This window comes from Engystomops pustulosus, chromosome 7 (genome assembly GCF_040894005.1).
Source record: "Engystomops pustulosus chromosome 7, aEngPut4.maternal, whole genome shotgun sequence".
NCBI classification, from domain to species: domain Eukaryota; kingdom Metazoa; phylum Chordata; class Amphibia; order Anura; family Leptodactylidae; genus Engystomops; species Engystomops pustulosus.
In genome coordinates this window covers 51,959,433-51,982,317 of record NC_092417.1, presented here as the reverse complement: position 1 = coordinate 51,982,317, position 22,885 = coordinate 51,959,433, and the positions used below count along the sequence as shown (strand labels likewise).

Here is a 22,885-nt window from a genome sequence, read left to right as displayed (position 1 = left end):
GGTGCAGCTCTAGAGAAGTCTTGGAGACGCGAGTGGGAGGTCCGCACTAGGGTAGAGGTTAATCTAAGATCACTGGCGGATCTAAGAGCACGGGTTGGGCGATAGACTGAGATAAGAGAGGAGAGGTAGGGGGGTGCAGCATTATACAGAGCTTTATGGATGAGGGTTATTATTTTAAACTATTCGAAAGGAGACTGGCAGCCAGTGCAGCTACTGGCATGAACTGTAAGCATACATGGTCCCCTTATCAAACGAGCTGTGTCAGGCAGAATTTTGGGTTGTTTTCATGGCTTCCACAACAAACATGTTAACTTTGTCGCCACCCTGCTGTGTAATCCACAAAAAATACTGGCAAACTTTTATCATTTACCGATATTATTTCAGCGCTTCTTGCGCATCTGTTTACATTCCCCTCACCCGCCATATCCTAAACTTATAAGAACGCTACTACACTTGATCTTATACAAAAGGTTCTTAGAAGTGCTGTTTGGGGAGTAGCCTAGAGACAGGGGCTTGGATTGGCGAAAGCTCGCCTGGCAGCGGAGCGCCAGCTCCATGCCAAGATCCAACTAACATAGTTTTAACTGCAGCACCTTTAATCTACTACTAGTTCACTGCCTCCATACATGGTCCCCTTATCAAACGAGCTGTGTCAGGCAGAATTTTGGGTTGTTTTCATGGCTTCCATGTTAACTTTGTCGCCACCCTGCTGTGTAATCCACAAAATATACTGGCAAACTTTTATCATGTACCGATATTATTTGAGCGCTTCTTGCTCACCTCCTTTGGTTCCTCTCTGCCACCCATTGGTTTGAAGCCTGAGTCCATTTAGGGTATGTCGCCATGACACTCTCTAGCCTGCTGCTGCTGCCTCTGCATGCCGTCCCCTATAGTGTCAGGGTCAATTATTGGATGTTTTAGATGCTATCTAGCTTCATTCTGTCACTCTGTCATGGGTATGCTGTTGCCCATAATTTTGGCATAATGGTGCGATTATGCAGCCTCAGAGGCATCCATGCATGCTGCCCCTGCTGTTTCCTGTCCATTTCCGTGGTGTTTCCATCCTTTTCTGAGGTTCCCAGGTGTTTGGCCAAGCTTCCCTGTGCAGAGCCTTGGTCCCCTTGAAAAATGCTCGAGTCTCCCATTGACTTCGTTATTCGAGACGAGCACTCGAGCATCGGGAAAAGTTCGTCTCGAATAACGAGTACCCGAGCATTTTAGTGCTCGCTCATCTCTAGTGTTGGGCAATGATGCTCATATGCTGTATATAGTGTCAAATAATTGATGGATGAATGGACAACAAGAGAAAGAAACATACTATAGGGAAGCAGTTCTGCCCTCTTTGTAGCTACATAGTCAGCAATTAGAGATTGGAGGCCCAGCCCTTCTGTGGTTTCCCTGTATAGGAATCTTACTCCAGCTTAGTCAACATGTTCACTGTTTCTGACATATTGATAAAGGCAACAAGAAAACCCACAGGGATGACTAAGTAATTAAAATAACACTTCGATTTGCAAAATCCTGTAATCAGTATTGATGAAAATACTGAAGGTATATACCATGTATTTGGATTCTTGTCCCGCCTAACTGGACCATAGGACTGCCTATTATTAAGGAATGTGACTAGGAAAGCCTAGATCCATGATTTTGTTTGAAAGACGACCCTTAGGCCAGATGGTTTGTGAATCACGGATATTGGGCTTGCTGGATTTCACAGACTGAGAACAGTACTGCAGACAAGACTCTGAGGCCGCGGTCACACGTACCGCTAGGCGTCATAACGCAATGCTAGCGCACAGGGAAGTCCTCGGCCCGAACGCACATGCATTTCCAGGGAAACACATGCGATTGTTAAGCCGATCGCATGCGTTTCTCTGGAAACGCATGTGCGTTTGGGCCGAGGACCTCCCCCTGTGCGCTAGCATCGCGTTATGAACGGACGCCTAGCGGTACGTGTGACCGCGGCCTGAACATCATAGTGATATATGATGTAAGGAGTCCCTGCTTTCCTGTGGAACAGCAGCACCAACTTGTAATCATGATTAAAGAGGAAGAAGGGACTCCTTGCATCCAATATCACTGATCCTCTGAACTATGGTTAGTCCAAGAAATCCTGCAGGTGCTTGGTGTGTGATTAATGGACTGACAATGATGACCACTGACTGATATGTGTCTCTGCCCTTAAAATGTGGCTACCCATCATTACAGTAAATTACATTTGGTGCGTTAACCAGTCCGTAATCACATTTTCTTTTTCACATCTGTACGACCTTACGTTTAATGGTCCCTTGAGTGGTACTTTTTGTTGGTATTTCCCTCTTTGTGTGATGTGTTGTCATACATTGTCAGCAATCAGGCACCATAAATACACTAGGGCACATTTATTATGCAGTCCGTGCCAGTATGTGCCACCTGGAATCTACTTACAGAAGTTCAGGGGCAGTTTCCCCACTGCAGCATGATGCATATATTTTGTTGTGGCTTCCTTTGTCTTTCTTTGATTTCCTCTGCAGGTGCTACTGTGGCGTCATAATAGCCCCTGAGATCTCCGGGGGACATTACATGCCCCCAGTGGCCACTGCAGAGACTCCCCTTGAACCTCTGCGCTGATAGTGAAGCCATCAGAGAATCTGTGCACTCACTGTGCATGCTCTGAGGAACGTGAGGCTTTGTGCATGTGCTCCCCTGCTGGTGGCTCCACTATCACCACGGAGGCGCAAAAGGCGTCTCTGCATGGGCTACTTCTCTTCCTACACTTGGTACTACAATCAAGCTTCTTGGGGAATGGAGGGGGGTGTCCCTTCTGCTTGCTTTCAATCTTCGGTTTCAGTTCCTTTGGAGGACCTTCAAAGGTCCTGAAATCTGTTTTAAAATGTATGTATGGAGAGCATAAACAGATATATAAAATGATTTAATGAGTGAAGGTCCTTCTCTCTATAAAATTTGGTGGGTGGTTAGGGTGGCCACGGGCTCCCTAGAAGGTTTTGGACCTGGGCTACTGGCCAAATGCCCTATATCAGTGATGGCGAACCTATGGCACGGGTGCCAGAGGTGGCACTCAGAACCCTTTCTGTGGGCACTCAGGCCATCACTGCAGGACAGAGTTCACCAAATAGGACCAAATTCACCAAATCTTTCTGCAGTCGCAGGCAACTTAAGAGATGCTGCTCTCAGCGCTATTTTAATGCAACACTTCATTGGCTGTTTGGATCTGCAGGAAAAGTAAGAAGGTGTTGACAGAACTGCAATATCTTTGGAGCTCATCCTGCTAGACCCACCATTCTTCCTGTACAGAGAGACCCTGGAGAGAAGGTATTTGCCCTCTTTCTTTCAACTGTATTAGTGGCATTAGGCGGCCGATACAATTGAAAGATGTGGAAGAACACATTGCAATAAGTTACTGCTTAAAATGCCATGTTGGCACTTCACTGTAAATAAGTGGATTTTGGTTGTAGTTTGGGCACTCAGTCTTTAAAAGGTTCGCCATCACTGCCCTATGTTATAATCCACTACTGCATACACCCCAATAATACTATATGGTAAATAGAGACATAGTAAAGACAACCATATGAAGCAAGGTCAAATAATTCCAATTTACAATACATCTTACTTAACGGGTAAATAATAATTTGACACTATGGTGCCCCCTTTGAGGCTTTGTGAGAGGGGGTAGGCACAGTGGGTATCAGGCTGCTGTATCCGCAAAATAATCTCTGTGATATACTTGATAATAATGAAAAGAAATATTTATTTACATGGCGCCATCATTTTCTGCAGCGCCTTACAGATCACATATACAAACATTACAGTGTATTATCCTGGTCAGGTGATACAGTAGAAGTAAGGACGCTGCTCGCTAGAGCTTACAATCTTTAAATACTTAAAATTGTCAATAATGCTACGTGTATTAGTGGCTTTTTGTGTAACATTTCAATATATGCACTATATTATACATATTTCCATTGCAGTTTTATTTCACTTGCAAAAATTGTATTCATCCTTGGAAAAAATAAAAAACCCTAGCTCTCCCAAGCTTCAGGTACTGGGTGACAGCTTCATCCAGCACCCAGCAGATGGCGTTTGCAGTCTCCATTACACAGGAAAAAAATGTCACCTATCCTGGATTTTCAAGCCAGAGGGGGAGGGAGGTTTGGCTGGTGATGTCATGAACCTGTCGTGCAAGTGCAGGCGGAGAAGGGTGTCTTAGCAGGAGGAAAGAGGGTGTGTAGCTGGTGTGTATCCATTACCTGCCCTTATACACCTCCAGATCCGCAGCGAAGGAAGGGGAGGCATCTGCTCCTTGATTCCCAGGACTCCTGAGAAGGATTCCAGGCTGCGCCAGGCATAGAGCCTAAGACAGGTAGGTGCCAGGCTAATGTATGGCATTACCTTGGGAACAGGAAACAGCTGATCATCCATGTTCTGGCCTGCAGCCTCAATCTCATACCTGGCTACAAGGTTGCAATCTGTCACATTATGGATGTATACATTGTATCGCAGTATATAGTACGTTTTATTTCCCTATTCCTGCTGGGATCCTACTAAAGCCGGGTGACATTTATTCCGCCAACTAGGGAGCTGTGGAAACATTAACCCTTCCTAGACTGGGAATGCTGCTGTGATGGTAATCGGCCTCCCCTCCCCCTTTTCCAGTGTTCTTCAGCAGCAGCAGAGAGAAAAAAGGGATTAATGATTACATTCTGACAAGGAGAAATCCTGGCGGGGAGGGGTTTGCTTTTTTTTTTTTTTTTTTTAAAGGGATAAAAAATGCATCTGCAATCCAGCTGTAATGGTTGTCCATGCTCCATGCCTGGCCCGGATGACATGATGGATCTGCTAGTGGGCTCTGCTCTTCTGCTACATTGTGTCTGTCACACTGAATAATAGATGATAAAGCTGGGTTTGGTCACTGCAGGGCCCTGTGCTCCTAAATTCTCACTGGGGGAGATGAGCCGCTTTGATTTGTCTGTTTGGCAGCTGCCTCTTACCAAGCTCAGTCTTGCTTCTCCCACCCACTCGAGGGGAAAACCACTGGTGCCAGATCCTGCGTTATGTTTCTATTGCACTTGTTCTCCTGTCACTTTTCACCTTTTTTTTTTCTTAGAGCAGATTCAGCCAAAGATGAATTTACAACTGTATATAAGGAAACTGCGTATATGCGTTTATATATATACCTTCTTCTTGTTTATTAAATATCTTATAATTGGATTTGTTTTTGTTTTACATTTTTTTTAATTTACTGATTAGGTGGCCAAACATAGTCATGGCTAGTTGTTAGGGGCATCCATTTGCTGGATTGGTTGTTCAGCTGCCAATCAGGAAATATGCCCAGGTCAGGTTGCTGATGGCCAAAGCAGATTTTAAGGCTGCGTTCACACGATGCGTTGCGTCACGTTTTTGCTGCGTTTTTGACGCATTCCAAAGGCTTCAGCCATTATCACATTCTAATGTTACATTGCATTTTCACAGCATTTACTAAAACGCAATGTAACATGAGCATGTGATCACGATTCAAGCCTTTGAAATGCAGCAAAAAAGATGGCGCATCGTCTGAATGCTGCCTGAAAGTGGAGGCTGCTCATATCTAGTCCTTACCCCAAGGAACCCCACAGATGTGTAGAAAACAGGCAGCATTCACTGATCCAGTTTTGGCCTTCTTCAGGTATTTGCGTCTTCTTTATATTTCTAATTGACATGAATCTCTGAGAGGCCCTTCTCACATGCAGGGTTTGTGTTGCGTTTTAAATGGGAGGGGCTTCCATTGAAATGTTTCCATTGAATAAGCTCCAAATGTTTCTCATACAAACAATCGAAAATTTGTTGTGCATGTAAGGGTGCTGTCACGTGGTGCGTTCTTGGACTGTTCTTAAGACGTATTGAAGATGTGTGCGTTTTTGCCATGCGTTTGGCTGGTTTGAAACCCGTATTAACATTTTTTATAGTTCCTTACACTTCCACAAATGAAGAAAAACAGATTCAAACCAGCCAAATGGTAAACATACAAAAACGCATGTGTTCTCAGTACATTTAAAAACACACCAAAGACGCACCGTGTGACAGCACCCTTACCGATTGCAAGTGTTTCAGTAGAAACTCATCTGCAATCAAACTTGTCCCTCCCTTGCAGCACTTGCATTGTGTTTCAAAATGCAACACAAATACCACGTGTGTATGTGGCCTTAGGCCTCATGTACATATCACACGCTACAAACAAGCCATCCAACACAGTCCATTGTTTGCAGCCCGTATGTGGTTGTTCCGCTCACACACTGGTGACACTGAATTCTGTGGCTCAGGCTGTCTGCGCATACATGGGGTCAATTGTATGAGCCCCTAGAAATACATGGGGATGTGTTGAAGCAAAAACCTATAGAGATGAGAATATAATTATGGGCTCATAAAGGAGGAAGCACCTTTGGCTTCTCATGGCCATATTTTGCATCAGTATTTGTAGGTCAAAACCAGTGGTTAAAGAGGTTGTCTGGCCGTTTAAAAACATGGCTGCTTTTTGTCCCAAAACAGCTCCTCTCCTGACCTTAGGTAGTATGTGGTATTGCAACTAATATCTATTCATTTATATACTGGTAAGCCGCAATACCAGCACAAACCATGGTTCCGCATTTTGGAACAAAAACAACGGACAAGCCCTTTAAAGGCGCATAAGGGACGGCTCCACAAGTATAACTACATTGTGTAAAGCAGCCAAATCCTTTTAGTCCTGTTTGCACCACACTTATCTTCATACAGTAAAAATCCAGTCACATCTTACTGTCCCTGTTTTGTCTGGCAGGAAAGGCTGTCTAATCTGCAGGATCCTCCCGGGAATATTATCATATATTACAGACCTCTGAGTGGATCCTGGTGCCCAGTGACTGCCTCAGGAATTCCTACACTTGCTTCTGTGTTGTGGTTGTTAGGAAGATTATGGATTGTTTATTCCTAGAGCCCTAGCAGCAGTTTCCAAAATGGTCGCAGGCTCGGGCCTGCTCCGGCCTGGAGTTAGATGCAGAATACATAGTATTTAAAGTTAGAGGCATAGTACAACATGAAATTTGTACTTTATTGTATGCATTACTTGTACACACAAGTAAAATCCACAACCTGCGTTGCAGGTTTAAAAACAGAAGTGTTAATGTCAATTTTGTTATGGATTTTGTTTGTGGGTTACAACCAGATTCCACTGACCTACACAGTGCCTAGAAAGGGAGTCCTTGCATCATAGACCCTGCTTGCTGCTTCAGCAGCACTGAATTGTGATCATATTGACCACAATGCAAGAAGTCCCATTCCCATCACTGTGCTCAGTCACTGGAATCCGCTCAGCATCAGACTGCGCATCATCATGCATGGCACACAACCGTTTTTGGTCCATAAAAAAAGGACCATGTGCCGGTAGGATTCCATGGACCAAGCACAGTGTCAGGGATGGTTATTCTTGTATCATAGTGAATTATAACGCAGGGAGTCTCTACTTTACTAGCAGACCAGCAGTGCCGGACTGTCATGATAACAGTGGAGAAGCAGGGGTTCCTTACATCATTTTTACTATGATGCACATTTTTAAGCCATTGTCTTACAGGAGAATACCGTGCCGAATTTCATCAGATTTTTATTTTGAATTTTTTCTGTTATAATAAGGATCCCGGTATATTTTATATACTAGATCATAGTAGTGCCAAGTTATGCTTCTACATACAATAAGCGCCTACAAAGTTAGAAGACTATCTTTACATATTGTGATCATATTGGCCATACACTTTAAACAGCCATAGGCCAAAGCCTCTCATCTTGTAGTAAACTTACACTCACCGGCCACTTTATTAGGTACACCATTCTAGTAACGGCTTGGACCCCCTTTTGCCTTCAGAACTGCCTCAATTCTTCGTGGCATAGATTCAACAAGGTGCTGGAAGCATTCCTCAGAGATTTTGGTCCATATTGACATGATGGCATCACACAGTTGCCGCAGATTTGTCGGCTGCACATCCATGATGCGAATCTCCCGTTCCACCACATCCCAAAGATGCTCTATTGGATTGAGATCTGGTGACTGTGGAGGCCATTTGAGTACAGTGACCTCATTGTCATGTTCAAGAAACCAGTCTGAGATGATTCCAGCTTTATGACATGGCGCATTATCCTGCTGAAAGTAGCCATCAGATGTTGGGTACATTGTGGTCATAAAAGGATGGACATGGTCAGAAACAATACTCAGGTAGGCTGTGGCGTTGCAACGATGCTCAATTGGTGCCAAGGGGCCAAAGAGTGCCAAGAAAATATTCCTCACACCATGACACCACCACCACCAGCCTGAACCGTTGATACAAGGCAGGATGGATCCATGCTTTCATGTTGTTGACGCCAAATTCTGACCCTACCATTCGAATGTCGCAGCAGAAATCGAGACTCATCAGACCAGGCAAGGTTTTTCCAATCTTCTACTGTCCAATTTCGATGAGCTTGTGCAAATTGTAGCCTCAGTTTCCTGTTCTTAGCTGAAAGGAGTGGCACCCGGTGTGGTCTTCTGCTGCTGTAGCCCATCTGAGTCACTGTTGCCTTTCTACCAGCTCGAACCAGTCTGCCCATTCTCCTCTGACCTCTGGCATCAACAAGGCATTTCCGCCCACAGAACTGCCGCTCACTGGATGTTTTTTCTTTTTCGGACCGTTCTCTATAAAACCTAGAGATGGTTGTGCGTGAAAATCCCAGTAGATCAGCAGTTTCTGAAATACTCAGACCAGCCCTTCTGGCACCAACAACCATGCCACGTTCAAAGGCACTCAAATCACCTTTCTTCCCCATACTGATGCTCGGTTTGAACTGCAGGAGATTGTCTTGACCATGTCTACATGCCTAAATGCACTGAGTTGCCGCCATGTGATTGGCTGATTAGAAATTAAGTGTTAACGAGCAGTTGGACACGTGTACCTAATAAAGTGGCCGGTTAGTGTATATTCTCAACCTTTTTATCCTCATAGCGAGGCAAGTGGCTACTAGGCCTGCCTATCTGGATGTACACACAAAGGTTAAGGGAGAATATGGATCAGTATGCATTGTGTCCATTGGGGCACATTTACTTACCTGTCTGACAGAGTTCACCAAAAGTGCATTGTCCGAAGACCATCTAGGCATTTGAACCGATGTGAACTCCTTTCCACCAATCCAACTTTTCAGCAAACAAGTTGCATTATAAAGTTATTGCAGGTGTGGTGTCCTATATCCCTAGAGTACTACTGCGTCTCCGAGCTTGTAATGTTTGTATATGCATCATTATAGGGAGGATATATAGTCTATAGAAGCATGTTTTATGTTGTTATTTATCATCAAACAGGTGAATATGTATGGGGTGTGTTACTTTGGGTAAAGCTATAGCAGTAAAAGTAATTGAACTCAATAACTGCATAGTAATCTGCATTTATTTAGGGAAGGCTTATTCATAACGATGAAATTGGACATTCATCACACAATTGGGGGCTTGTACGCAACAATGGCTTGTGCGGCTATATACCAGCGTACACTGCAACTAATTCCCCCACTACGTTTGGATGGGGAGAGGTCGTGTTGGGCCATGGAGTGGCCGTGAAAGTCCATGTGCAGCAAAAAATATCACAAAGCGCTGCTGTAACAAACCTAATATATATTCCAAAAAAAAAATGTAGAGATTCATTAGGTATGCAATAAAAACTTGTAAAACCCACTGAATGGTGTGTGTATTCATCACAACCCAGGTCCAGGTGCAGGCTATAGCCCAATTATATGCCAGACAGGACCTGACATAGAACTGTGCCTTATGATGGGGCCAACATCAAGTGCTGAATCATTTTGATAATCATTATTGGTGGTAGAAGTTGATAAAAACTGTAGTACTTCAGAGAAAATATTGCATCTTTTTCCATTCCTGAGTAAAAATCTGTATATCTATTAGCAAACTGAAACATATTAAAATCCATGCAAGTCTCCGGTACATCACTTAGATGCCGTACATCAGTGGTGTACACCAACCTTTTTTTGCCCAGGGACTGGCTATAAACATAAATTTTCTCCAGGGACCGGTGGGTGGGTGGGGGGGGGGGTTGCGATCTGGTGTCATTGTTTCATAGCCAAACATGTATGTTTGCATGCCCCACCATAACTCCCTGTGTGTCTAGCTTATATTGCCCAATCTCCCGATGAAGTGCCCCTCCCCACTTATATTGTCCCCTTTCCTTTAGCTGCCCCCACCCTCTGATTCCAATGTCCCCTCTCCCAGCCGAAAAAGAAAATACTCACCTTCCTCATTCCCCTGCGACAGTCTTCTCTTCCTTCACTTCTCTTCTGCATTAATGCATGGTTCCATTGTTGGTAGATGTGATGACATCATGATGCTCACTGTCAATAGAGCAGCGCATTAACATGGAAATTAAATAAAGGAAGAGAAGACTGTTGCAGGGGAACAGGGAAGGTAAGTATTTTTCTGTTGTTGTTTTTACAGAGGTCGGGCGCCGACCGGAACCAGGTGTTCCATGGCCCGGTCTTGGTCCCCGGCCCGGTGGTTGGGGAACACTGCCGTACATCATATAGCACTCACTTATGACCATGAGGGGAGATGGTCGTTTATTGTTCACTAAAGGAGAACCCTATTCAAACAGCAGAGGCCCTCTCTGTACCCAGCCTCTCATACTGTACCTTCACTAGGTTACCAGAATGCTCCAATAGAATTTTCCTCTGTGTAGGAACAAAGCACCACCGTGTAGTTTCTGCCTACTAGATTAACTAGTGGTCCCTGTCTCTAAATACTCTGTAGGCCTATTCCGTATACCGCCAATTAATGGAAGCAGCTACACTCCATAAAGCAGCAACACTCCTTTCCAGTATGACACAGACTCCTGCAGAGGTCAACCCCCTTCATCAGAGCTCCTACACAAGATGGTCTCTCACACAGCCTCCAATGTTATTAAAGCCAAAACAGTTCCCCAATCTGCAAGGGGATCCTGACGGATGTCAAAATTGATGCCAACTGGCAGATCCCGTAATGGGCAATTGCATTGGTTAAACTCCTATAATATTTTTCCCTTTTTGAGTAGTGGATTCCCACTGATCATGATTACACAATGGGACCTGCAGTCCACATCACCGATGCTGAATCACAGTCACATGAGTAATCCTGAAGCACTTCTTAGTGAAGGAATACAATGCTAGATTTCACAAGCTTTTTTTTTTTTTTCTTGGTGTGAGAGATTTACCTTTATGCAATCTGGAAAGATCTTGTCCTGTTTTTGTTATAATACAATTAATTGTTCTTTACCCTCCTTTGTCAGATGGCAATGAAGATTTATGTAGGGTTTACCAACAAGAACAGTGTTTAACCCGTTCAGGACATAGCTACGTTACAGCTCAGTCCTTGGTTGTTTTTTTTTTTAATTGACCAGCGTCTCTTTTTGTGGTAATAACCTTTCAACACTTTAACATATCCCTGTGATTTTGAGATTTTATTTTTATGAGACATTGTAGTTTACGTTTGTAGCATAATTTCACTGATCAGTTACTTTTTGGGTTGGTAAAAATTCAATAATTTAGGAGTAATTTGAAAAAAATTACAATTTTCAGTAACGGCTAACTCCCGGCCAGCCATGTACTCTGCTCAACCGGACGCGCCCACGTGGCGCAGAGGCCCTGATAAATATGCCCCATAGTCCTGGTTTTTCTGGGCATGTTTCACAATGGTAAATGGTGTCATTCCGGATGCACAACCCTTAACCATTTTGGTGTCCTTCCCTTCTTGGCAGATTGGGGAACCTCTCCTGGAAAGTGCTGCCCTGGTACAATATGTGTTGTGGCCTCTCTTCCAGATGTGCTTGCACTCCCCCCTTCCTGGTCTCCAAAAAGAAAATACTTAATAACCACCTCCTGATATTCCAGGAACGTTCCCCTCTGGCCTGCACATGGATATAACAGCAATCAGTGGGTGGGACCGATCCAATTAACAAGGGGCCATCAGTTCATCAGCATCAGGTTCTCCTTTTTCTGTTTCCCGAGTCCTATCGCGATATCACCATGTCACATGACATGGTTACATGCGAATAACAAGATCCTGTGACGTAATAGTGCAGCGAAGAGCGTCAAGGGGTTAAAGTACAGACTAAAGACGCCAGCCCATTCTATTAATTTGTCAATATAGATAAAGGTTTAATTGAGAAAAACAGACATTTAGGGTTATGAGGTCGGAAAGTTGGTATAAAGGGGTAAGGGAGTCTCTTAAGTTATACGCTGAATGCTAAATGACCCCTGGTGGTAAAAGTCCAGGAAGTTGCTGGTCTTAGAAGATCTATGGTAAATTGGATTTCTTCTTGTCAAAATAACATCTCCAAACCTTCACTGTATTGAAATATATGCATCATGTAATAGGTGCTGCTCCCCTGTTCCTTGCAAAGTTGGAATATTTGTCTCTACTTCTCACCATTCTCGAGCAATAAGTATTTTTAGAGGGGAACATAATTGGTGCATCAGATGCTTTAACTGTCTGGTGGTTAGCAATGGTCTACCCCAAACTGAAGGTCCCCCACCTTACAATACACTAACTTATTCGTACTTTTAGTGCCAAAAGAGACACTGCTCGGTTCTAATGCAGAGAAGGTTAGAGAAAGATATCCAACTGCACCAGAATTGGTGGACAAGCTCCTATTAAAGGATGGATACAGCTGGAAATGGTGGAGTGTTCCTATTCAGGTCTACAGAACATTGTGAAGATCCCAGTCTTTGGATACTTAGGGGAGATGAGTAGGAAAATATGACAGTAATAGTTGAAGGCAAATATTAGAGAAATGATTTAGTCGCTTTATGGAGGAGCTTACGGAAGTCAGCTAGAATCAAACAAGACCTAATCTTGTCAGTAAATTCAGGTTCTTCTCGTGAGTTCTTGTGGTATGGCCAATGCATTGCTGCAGTTTGTCTTATTTTATGAAATATACAGTGTAGTGAGAGAAACATGTCTTCCATGTCTAAAGGCAGTGTAATCTGTATGAAGAAGGGACATGAATGGTCTGATTCATCATCAAATATCTTGTGTGTGGAAAGATATACATGACATGTTTTCTGAGCCTATCTTTTTGGTCCGTCACTTACAGTGAGTAAATGTAACCCCAGGGCTTTTTATGCAAATGAGTTTCTTGACAGCAGAGGGCCCATACATTTTAATTGGGTTATTTGCACTTTTTTTTTTTACCCAGCGGACCCAGAAATTTCCAGAATGTCCTACATCAGTCTGTTATTCCAGGCCATGTATTTGTAAAAAAAAGGCTTTTGTTGTAGTGAAATTGTTGGCAACATAATGAGCAAAATGAAGGCCTTTAATATGGTGCTGAGCTTTTTTTTACCCTGGATAGAAAAGTCTACTGTTTGTTCCCTTTTCCAAGCCCTTTAAGGTGGCCATAGTGCCTATTCTCTATAGCTTCTTTTCTTATGTTACATTTCTGTGGATTGAATCGGGTATCGGCCTCTACTCTCCAAAGCTTACAACATTTGTGTGCCAGCAAGTTCCATCTTATTGGGCCTACACAGAAAAGAATCCATTTCAAATGAAGAAAATTCTCCACTCCTGCTCTGGTGTCACCTCCTAAAGGACTTGTACATCATTTAAATAAAGTTATTAAAATGTTACATTTTATAAGTACCGTAATTGATCTAATTAAAATTTCTAATAAACATATGCCTGTAAAGGTTAATAAAGTTAAAAGCCTGTGGTGGATTCACATGAAAATTTCAGCTTTTTGCACTAAGTGTCTGTTCCGATTTTACTGTCCACCAATAATCCAAAGTCAGAAATTTTACCAAGTATTATACTACGGTATCTAATATATACTATTTAATACACAAATCAATTTTTTGTTTTGGTTCATAACCAAACATTTATCTGTACTAAACTTTATAAGCCACTTCTTCATCCAAGCCACAAAACCCTCTGTGTTATTATTTCATTAACACAATTGTCCCACATTTATTTAAATTTTTTCGCCAGTTTTTTGTCTGACTTTGCACTAAAAAGGGCATGCAAACTGCATGACAGTATGGTGTCGTGGCTGCACTTTGTCTGCTGAGCCCCAAAATTCAGCACCAAAAGGGGCGTTCCAATGCCGATTAGGACCCTGGGCCACATTTATTACTGCGCCTCGACACTGTTGCGTTGAACAATCTATGTTATAGGTGCACCAAAAAAAGTTGGTGCACTCTTCCTGAGCAGTACTGGGGGCACCAGATTAATGAAGTGTGCCAGTATTTAATAATTGAATTTATACTTTGGATCTTAATAGATATCTGCATCATATATTGTTTCCTCTCAGACCAATTAAATGGCATCTGATTGTCCAAAATATTACAGTTCTTTTCCTCTCCATGATGAGACACAGAATTGACTTTTGCATTGATCTGGTGGTGAATAATGAAGCCTTATGTTACATTGTCTGGTGTGGTTTATACTATTGCCAGTGGCTAGCTATAGAAATCCATGTATGTCAAATTAAATGCTAACTGTGCTGATATTAGGTTACTGGGAAAATATTCAAAGGGTGGGATAAGGATAACCACACCTCTTTTAGCCACCTTACAAGGCAGCTCCCTTGACGTCAAGCATGACCTAGAAGAGGCCTTATGACATGATGCAGGATTAAAACCAAACCAGTAAATCTATTCCAGAAGGAACAGACTCCCAACTGTAGACAGGTTTTCTCAGTACAGTGAAGGGAACTGGTTTGGCTGGGTGAGAGGCTTGTGACTAGGGTTGGCAAGTAAGAGTTCTCCTTACGGAGTCTTATAACCATGGATGCTCCACTAGGGGGACTCTGGGAAGACATGCAAAGTTTTCCAGGATGGGATAAGGAAAACCACGCCTCTTTTAACTACCTTATAAGGCATATTAGGTTACATAGTTCCAGTCTAACGCTAGCAACCCCACCACTATATCGGCAGCCAAAAAGTCACAGGTTGAAATGAAAAGATAATGCATTGATTCTCTTGAACATAAGGTGCAACTTTATGGCTCTAACTATAAATATATAATCTATATATAACCTTGCACTACTTCTTATGTGGATCCTGACCACACAATCATACTCACTTTCTTTCTCTAATGGAGGACTAGTCAATCATAACCTTGGGACTGGTAGAGGTCATCGATGGATTTGATTAGAAAATATCTTTTAATATGAATGTGTTTGTAGAGAAAATAGTGTTTGTTTAGGTTTCCCTTTTACTACTTTAAAGACACCAAGTTAGGGTGGAAGATTAAACTTTCAACATGGCGTCATATATTTGATACGTAGTGTATATAGGAATGTGACTTTGTGTCATTAGAGATAAATACAAGGCAAATAGACAGATACTTGAGATTAGTGATTACTCATCCAGTCATCTGTAGTTTCTATACCTTAAAGGTGACTGTGACCTAGGAGTAGTTGCCTCCAAATATTTGTATAAAACCCAGATGTCCAGGTCACCTTTCAAGTTATCCACGTTGCCTAGTTTTTGTCTTCCATACTCAGGTACGGTGTTATTTGCATTGGCTTCTGTACAGGAACATCAGGTTGTATGTTTTAAGGAATACCCAGGGGTGAACCTAAACTCTCTGCTGCCCGAGGGTACATTCACACGTAGTATGCCCCCCCTCTTCCCTCCATAGGAAACAGCTGCGCATGGCCTCACACTTGCAAAAGGATAGAGCCTCTGGGTCGCCATTGCCATCTATGGGGGCGTATATGCGGCCGCAAATTTTCAGCCGCATGTACGTCCCCATGAACGGCCGTGTGAATGAGCCCTAAGGCAAATTATAGAAAGCTGCCCCCCATCCATTCAGGTCAAAGACTTATATACTATACTTGGTGGTAATAATCAATTGGGGAACCCACCGGTCACAAATTAGACAGAGAAGCCAGTCACACATGCTCCCTGCCATATAATGTGCCATTTCCAGCAGCCCCAAATCTAAAATGCCCCCTTTCCTGCAGCTGCCCTCTTTTCTGTGGCCCCTCCCGATTGTGCTGCTTTTTTTTATGTCTGTCTTTATAAGAAGAGGTCTACAGAAAATGGGACACTATAATACCCATTTTACTATATTCCCACACCCCTTTTCTTTGGCCTTTTAACTATAAGAAAAAAATACATGCTATGTATTCCCAAGTATAAGAAAGGCACCTAATTTCACCACAAAAAACTTGGAAAACTTATTGACTGGAGTATAAGCCAGGGAAAAGGGGGGGGGGGATATGCAGCCACTTCTCTAATAAAATGTCTAGCAGCCTCCCCTCACTAATGAAATCCAGCCCCCCTTTACTGAAATGTCCACTGCAGAGCCCCCCCTCTCTATACTTGCCTTCTACTCACAGCTTTGTCCTCTTCTCTTCCTGGCAGTGCCCTGCAGTCGTGCACACACACTATGACGTCATGCAGCTGCGACACCGCGTGACATCATAATGTGTGCATGCAGGCAGGGAAGAAGACTGAGCCGCGGTGAGAAGAAGCCTTGAGGTAAGTATAGCATTGGATTTTTCTTTTACCCAGGGAGGGGAGGGGGCAGCACTGCCCCAAGATGCCGCCTCCCCCCGACATCCAGACTTTCTCAAGGGTTGATGGGTGCTGTGCCCCTGGGAATACCACACTCATTATGAGAACACGTACAGTGTGTGTCAAGGTCCTATAATTATATAAAACCTCTTTATATTTTTGTAATGTTATGCCTCATGATGGCGACAGCTGGCCGATGTACAAATCATTGTATGTCTATCATTCAATAGACATATGTTCCTCTGACTGGACCAGTTCCTTTATTGATCCTGATCTCTATGTGTGTTTGTTGTTGGCTTCTTCTGCAGCTCATTTCATTATGAAAACTTCTTTAGTGGCATGCTTATTTCATTTTTCCCTGTAAAAAATCTTTCCACAAATTTCTGTGGAAGGTTGACTGGATGTACATTGCAACCTATCCAGTGAAAATCATGAAGTGGCCGGAGCTGTCCATGGCTGATGATAGCAGCTGTAGCTTCTGACTATTTAGCCCCATTAGTTCAGCCATTGGTTAAATCCATTGCCATATAATAAATGCTACTCGTACATTATGAAGACCATTGTTTTATGGACCTATTTATTGGAAAGGAATTTAACCAAAACCTAGAAGACTAGTGCCCAAGAAAGTTCTTCCAAATAGAAAGGGTTGGCAATGTTGTCCTTGTTCCTCAGCTAACATTTTGTATATTATATGATTTCCTCTGGAATCTGAGCACTTTAGAGAGCTTTACAGTTGTAACACTATACAGTTCTTCCCATATTCCTGGGAAAAAAAATTCACTGTTAGTGGCTCTTAAAACCTTGTGACGTTTCTAATGAGCCTGAAGGGCTTTGGAAGATGTTACCAGAGCCCCTCAGTGCAGTAACTTCACAGACTGTTACAATGAGCAGAGCAGATCTCCCCTCCCCCTGCACTTCCTGCTGCTGCTAGATCACACAATCAGAGGCAGGAGGGAGAGAGAGAGACTTGCTCATAAGTATGATTTTAAACATTGATTCTAGAAGAAAGGAGGCCATGATAACAAATATAAGAAGATTACCACAGTTGCAGTGCCTTGATCTCAGTAAGTGTCCCTGGTTTATCATGCTGGATTCTGAGGGTGGATATCCTTTAACACCTTTTCAGGCACCATAATCTGACTAAAATCACTAGATAATCACTTTCATTATGGTTCCGTTTTCTCCGCCCCCCCCCCCCATATTGGCCGCCCTGTCTAGCCCACCTCTCCCATCCCAAAAGGCGGCCCTGTCTTGGGTCCCTTTTGACATTGATAGAAATTTCCCCATTATACTTTGTAACATTACACAATCTGTCTGATCATGTTATACATGTCAGAAGGTTGACATGACAAATCATTATACTAATAAACAATTCGATTCATAGAGCACTGTTTCAAATTTGCACTGACATTACATGCCACAAAGTACAGTAATGCCAATGCTTACATGAACTGATACATTGGGGCACATTTACTTACCCCGTCACCGGAGTTCACAGATTGTTCGACATGAATGCACTGTGCCCCAACATCCTGCATGTGTTGCTTCCCCGCTCAGGTCCAACAGAGTTCACCATCTTTTTCGTGGTGCATGTAAGTGCTTGGCTCGCGACACAATTTGAAAGTTAAATCCTGCGCTCAGTCAGATCGTCTGACGGCACGCCCCCTGAATTGTGTTGAATGGAAGCCAACGGAGCTGCGCCAAAAAAGGGTTGCGTGTGATACAATCACAACGCACACTCTACTTAAATAGTCTGAAAAAAGTGTGTAGCAAAGTAAATGTGCCCCGTTACGTGCATTATTTATAATTATATACTTAATATAAGACAATGGCAAAAGTCCTATACCGTTAACTATTGTACTTCACAGACAAATATAAAGACCCGAGCAGACAAATTACTGTCATGTCTGTAGGTCCAAATACCTGAATGACACCACCCTAAATGCACAAATACCTTGACAATGAATGTGCGCTTAACCTGTGCTTTCGGATCATAAACATTTGTATTGCAATGAACAGGTCTAGCTACAAGTGACGGTGGCCATGGGAATGTTGGTAGAACAGGTGTGACGTGTACCTACATTTGCATTGTCATGGATTTGTCCAGCCTGAATGAAGCTTTTATGGTCATACCGCCCGCCTCATATATTCATATCCTTTAGAAAGTAACATGAATGCTCCATTTTCTATTTATTAGTAAGTGGGGTAAGTGTTGTACTGCCACCAATCTGTTTTGAGAACCTATTCTATGGATATGCTATCAAGATGGCTGTTCTCACCGGGCTATTGTTTCACCTAGTTCTCCTATATATACCTGGCTTAGATATGTGATTGGGTGAACTTCCACTTCATAGTTTATTCTGTTTTCTACCCACCCGCTCTCTTGTAGCCACTGGCTCCAATGTAAGCTAATAGGTTATTGTGTATTTCATTATTATTTAGCCGTGAGTGGTAAACTGACCATTGGTATCGTTCCTTCCTAGATAAACATACTAAATTGTGTAAATATAGAGGGTTGTACTTACTTTGCCTTTGTTTTATCTCTGTGCAGGATGTTTACATGGTAGGAGGCTAGTCAAGTAACAAGATGAGCGTCACATCATGGTTTCTGGTGAGCAGCTCGGGGACTCGCCATCGGCTGCCTCGAGAGATGATATTCGTTGGCCGCGAGGACTGCGAGCTAATGCTTCAGGTAAATAAATATACATATATTTGTATCCTATACAATATACAATCTTATTACTGTAGACATTGCTGTTGAATACTGAATGTAATAGAAGAATAGGCAGCATTACACTCTGTGTACATTTTGCATCACGGCTTCGTTTTATAAAGATTCAAACGTCGTCTTAGACCCTGGTGGACGCTGGAGCTAATAAAACACCTAGTGGAGGCAACCAATGCATGTGTGAACCAAGGCTTAAACCACTGTGTGGTGTGATACCATAATACAGACAACTGTGAACCCATAATCTTCCTCCTGTGTGTCCCCAAGTGGAGATTCTTTGAGGTTTAATGGTTTTATTCTCAAAGATGCACGTTTTTTGCACACAGTGCTCAGGAGTCCCTAGTATCAACCATCCCTATGTAGGTCTTCCTGTATAGTGTCTATAGTTTATACTTTTCATGCACATAAGTTCTTAACCTATAATTGATCTTTTCCAACTTTTTTTTGTGCTCTTCTCAAAATTCAAATACTCCAGGCTAAGCAAGTCTGTGCTGGAATAACAGCCATTGTGTTTTGTGTTCTCCTATTGTGTATTCATAACTAATGTTTATTTATTAGATAGGGTGGAACAGGTATGACTCATGTTGAACCTCATGGTATCTTTTTACACCTATGATGCCAGCGACTGTCTTGGCATGTGTTCCGCTGTTGGCATTTTACTTGTTTTAACACATATTTATGGTATTTTATTAAAATAGACAAAAGTGAAAATGATGATAAAAATTGTCATAAAATTAACCATTTTGTTTTTTAATTTGCTCATCATGTGCAGCTATTAGTAGTACAACATGAAATCTAAGCATACTCTGTGTTAGGCTACACTCACAAGATGTATGCCCGCCGTACCCGTGTATGGTGGACGTATATACGCCGTATATGTACGTCCCCCATACGTTTGTGTGAATGTAGCCTTAGACAGTATTCTCAGAAGGGATGTAACTATAGGGGACTAAGTTGGAACTTGAGCTATAGACCTTAGAGTTCCATTTCCCTCATAAAGAAATGACCTTTCTACTATAAAAAAGAGCATAGTAGTTGAATGTAATGGTGAACAAACGCATACCTTTGGTTGTGGAGGACAATGTAATGAAAACAATAGTATAATAAAGTTGGGATATCAGGAGTTTGTTGACAATCCCAATTTACTGGAGTCTATTGTTTTTAAATTACAGTTTAACCAGGTTAGTGATCTTTCAGGATAAAACCCAAAGTCCATATGATTGTTAAGATTTAATAAGGGTTGAAAAAAAAGAATGAATGTCCCAATATATATCAGAAAAAAGTTTCCATTCCCACCAATTGCCTTACAATATTGCTTACTGAATTTGCCTAATGTAAATCTTATGGTTTCTCCCTGAAAATAAGCCACTGGTACAGTAGTGACTTAATCCATTATCTCTACTGAAATAGTTACATGCACTCTTTTTTGGGTGAATTGGGCATCTGTGCTGGCTGAACAAGTGTTTGGCCAACAACTATTGAAGGTGTATGGGCAACTTTAGGAAAAGAGGGGAGTCTCTAGTACCATTCCAACTTATGACTCATTCCATAGGAGAGTGGTAGGCAGGCCAATGTATGGGGCAATAGTGCTTAAGAAGTGTATGACCGTATGTCCAAATTACTCATGACAAAGTCAATTTTCTACTCACCAACAGTTTGTTCAATTATTAACTCGGTGCAAACAATGATTTCCTCATTATTTAGATTTGGATAAAGCCTGTAAATAATAAAATATACATACAATGTGTATTCTGTGTATCTTGTCTTGTGTAAATCTTCACAGGTGACACCATTTCTACAATATCATCTGTGCATGCGCAAGTGACACAACCTGTTCTGTTGCATGTATGGGGCATATTCAGCACAAACTGCTAGTCATTACAACAACAATGCTTTTAGTTACGGTATTTGGAAAAAGGTTGGCAAATTTGTATCACCAGTAATAAAATGAATTGTATGTAAGATCTATCAACAAGTGTTCAGTTTCTTTACAGCACTGACACAGATGAAATCCAGTATACGAATAAGTCAAAATGGATAAAGATTAGACTGTTTAGTCAATGTATAAGAGTGTTGGGATCTCCTAAATTAAGCTGTTCCTCTAATGGCTCTCCATCCCTTTAAATCCTGAATTGTGGTTTACTGTTGCAGTTGAAGCCTAAAGACAAAAATCTTTATTTGTATAGCACCGTCATATCCTGCGACACTTTACAAATCATGGGGGACATACAATTAAAATAAGACATTACATTACAGAGTAAAATCAGTCATAAGAGCGGGTCCTGCCCTCAAGAGCTTACAGTTTATTTAGAATGTGAGTCTGAATGTAGAAAAATGGTATAACTCACAATGATGGAAAAGGTTATTTGATATTGGGGCAGATTTATCAAGCTGTCTGAAAGTCAGAATATCCTAGTTGTTCATGGCAACCAATTACAGCTCAGCTTTCATTTTACCAGTGCTCATGAATAATTTAAAGGGGAGCTGTGATTGGTTGCAGCTGAGAATATTCTGACTTTCATACCGCTTGATAAATCTGCCCAATTGTGTCTTATAAACCAGACACTGCAGTGGAATGGTATTTTATTATTACATTTTGTGGTAGACCCATATGTCTGGTTTAGATAATACTGGCTACTATTGAGATATTGGCTCACATTTACTAAGGGCAATGTGCTAGTTTTCTGTCTGACTTTGCACGTTCTGTTAACTGCAAACTGCATGTATTTAATAAGTGTCCGGGACACATTTGTGTTGCACGCGACAGATTTGTGTCGTGGCTGCACTATTCTTCATACGTAATCAATTTCTGCACTGAAAAGGGCTGAGTCGGACGTGCGCCAGATTCAAAATGCAAAGTTGCACGCACCAAAAAAAAGTGTCGCACTCTGTCGAGGCATGCAGGGGGCACCAGATTCATGAAGAACGGGCGCCAGAAATCCTGAATCTGGCGCCCTCTGCACTATACACAGGCAAACTGTCTCTCTGGTTCGGGAGATTTTAAAACAAAGAACCATGGCTTTTAATTATAAGAATTAACTAGAGTACAATGCATATTGTTGTGGTGACTGCTTCTCACCCCTCCCTTCTCCATAGAAAGCCAGGCGGTGAGGGAGAGACTTATAAGAAGTGTCTGAGAGCAGATCTGTTCTAGTTGCCCATGTCAACCAATTGGTGCTCAGCTTTAATTTTCCCACAACTGTTTATAAAATAAAAGCTGAGCTCTGATTGGTTGCAATGGACAACTTTAACACTTCTGATTTCACACACTTCAGATAAATTTCACCCACTATGTGTTCACCATAGAACTCTATGGGGGCTGTGATGTGGCGGAAATTGAGCGGCCATATCACAGGTCCCCCATAAGGTCGTGAGCATGAGGCCTTGAATCCCTTCTGTTTGAATGAATACAATCATATTAGGTTTTTTTCTATTGATGGGTATTCTATTGCTAATTGTACAATTACATCCTGGGACATTATTAGCAGATGAAGGAAATTATAGGTATTTAGAAGACAAAAGAAAGAACATTATAATTTTTTAGTCTAATTTTACATTTTGACTAGACTTGCTTCAACATATTAACCTATGAGTCTAGTTTAGGGGCAGATTCAGGCTCATTATCAG

The 22,885-nt window shown here is 42.1% G+C and overlaps 1 protein-coding gene across 5 annotated transcripts in view; it reads left to right on the top strand.

Annotated features, from left to right (window-relative positions):
• The window catches only part of CEP170B (centrosomal protein 170B), a 75,650-nt gene that overhangs the window by 14,043 nt on the left and 38,722 nt on the right, over window positions 1-22,885 (top strand). For 3 of the 5 annotated variants that reach the window (XM_072115888.1, XM_072115887.1, XM_072115886.1), the window contains exons 1-2: window positions 4,102-4,360; window positions 19,082-19,222. In XM_072115888.1, the coding sequence (XP_071971989.1) occupies window positions 19,118-19,222 (105 nt within the window). In that variant the 5' untranslated portion in view covers window positions 4,102-4,360; window positions 19,082-19,117. Of the gene's footprint in view, window positions 1-4,101; window positions 4,361-19,081; window positions 19,223-22,885 lie in introns of those variants that run through there. The other 2 variants (XM_072115884.1, XM_072115885.1) reach the window with 2 other exon arrangements.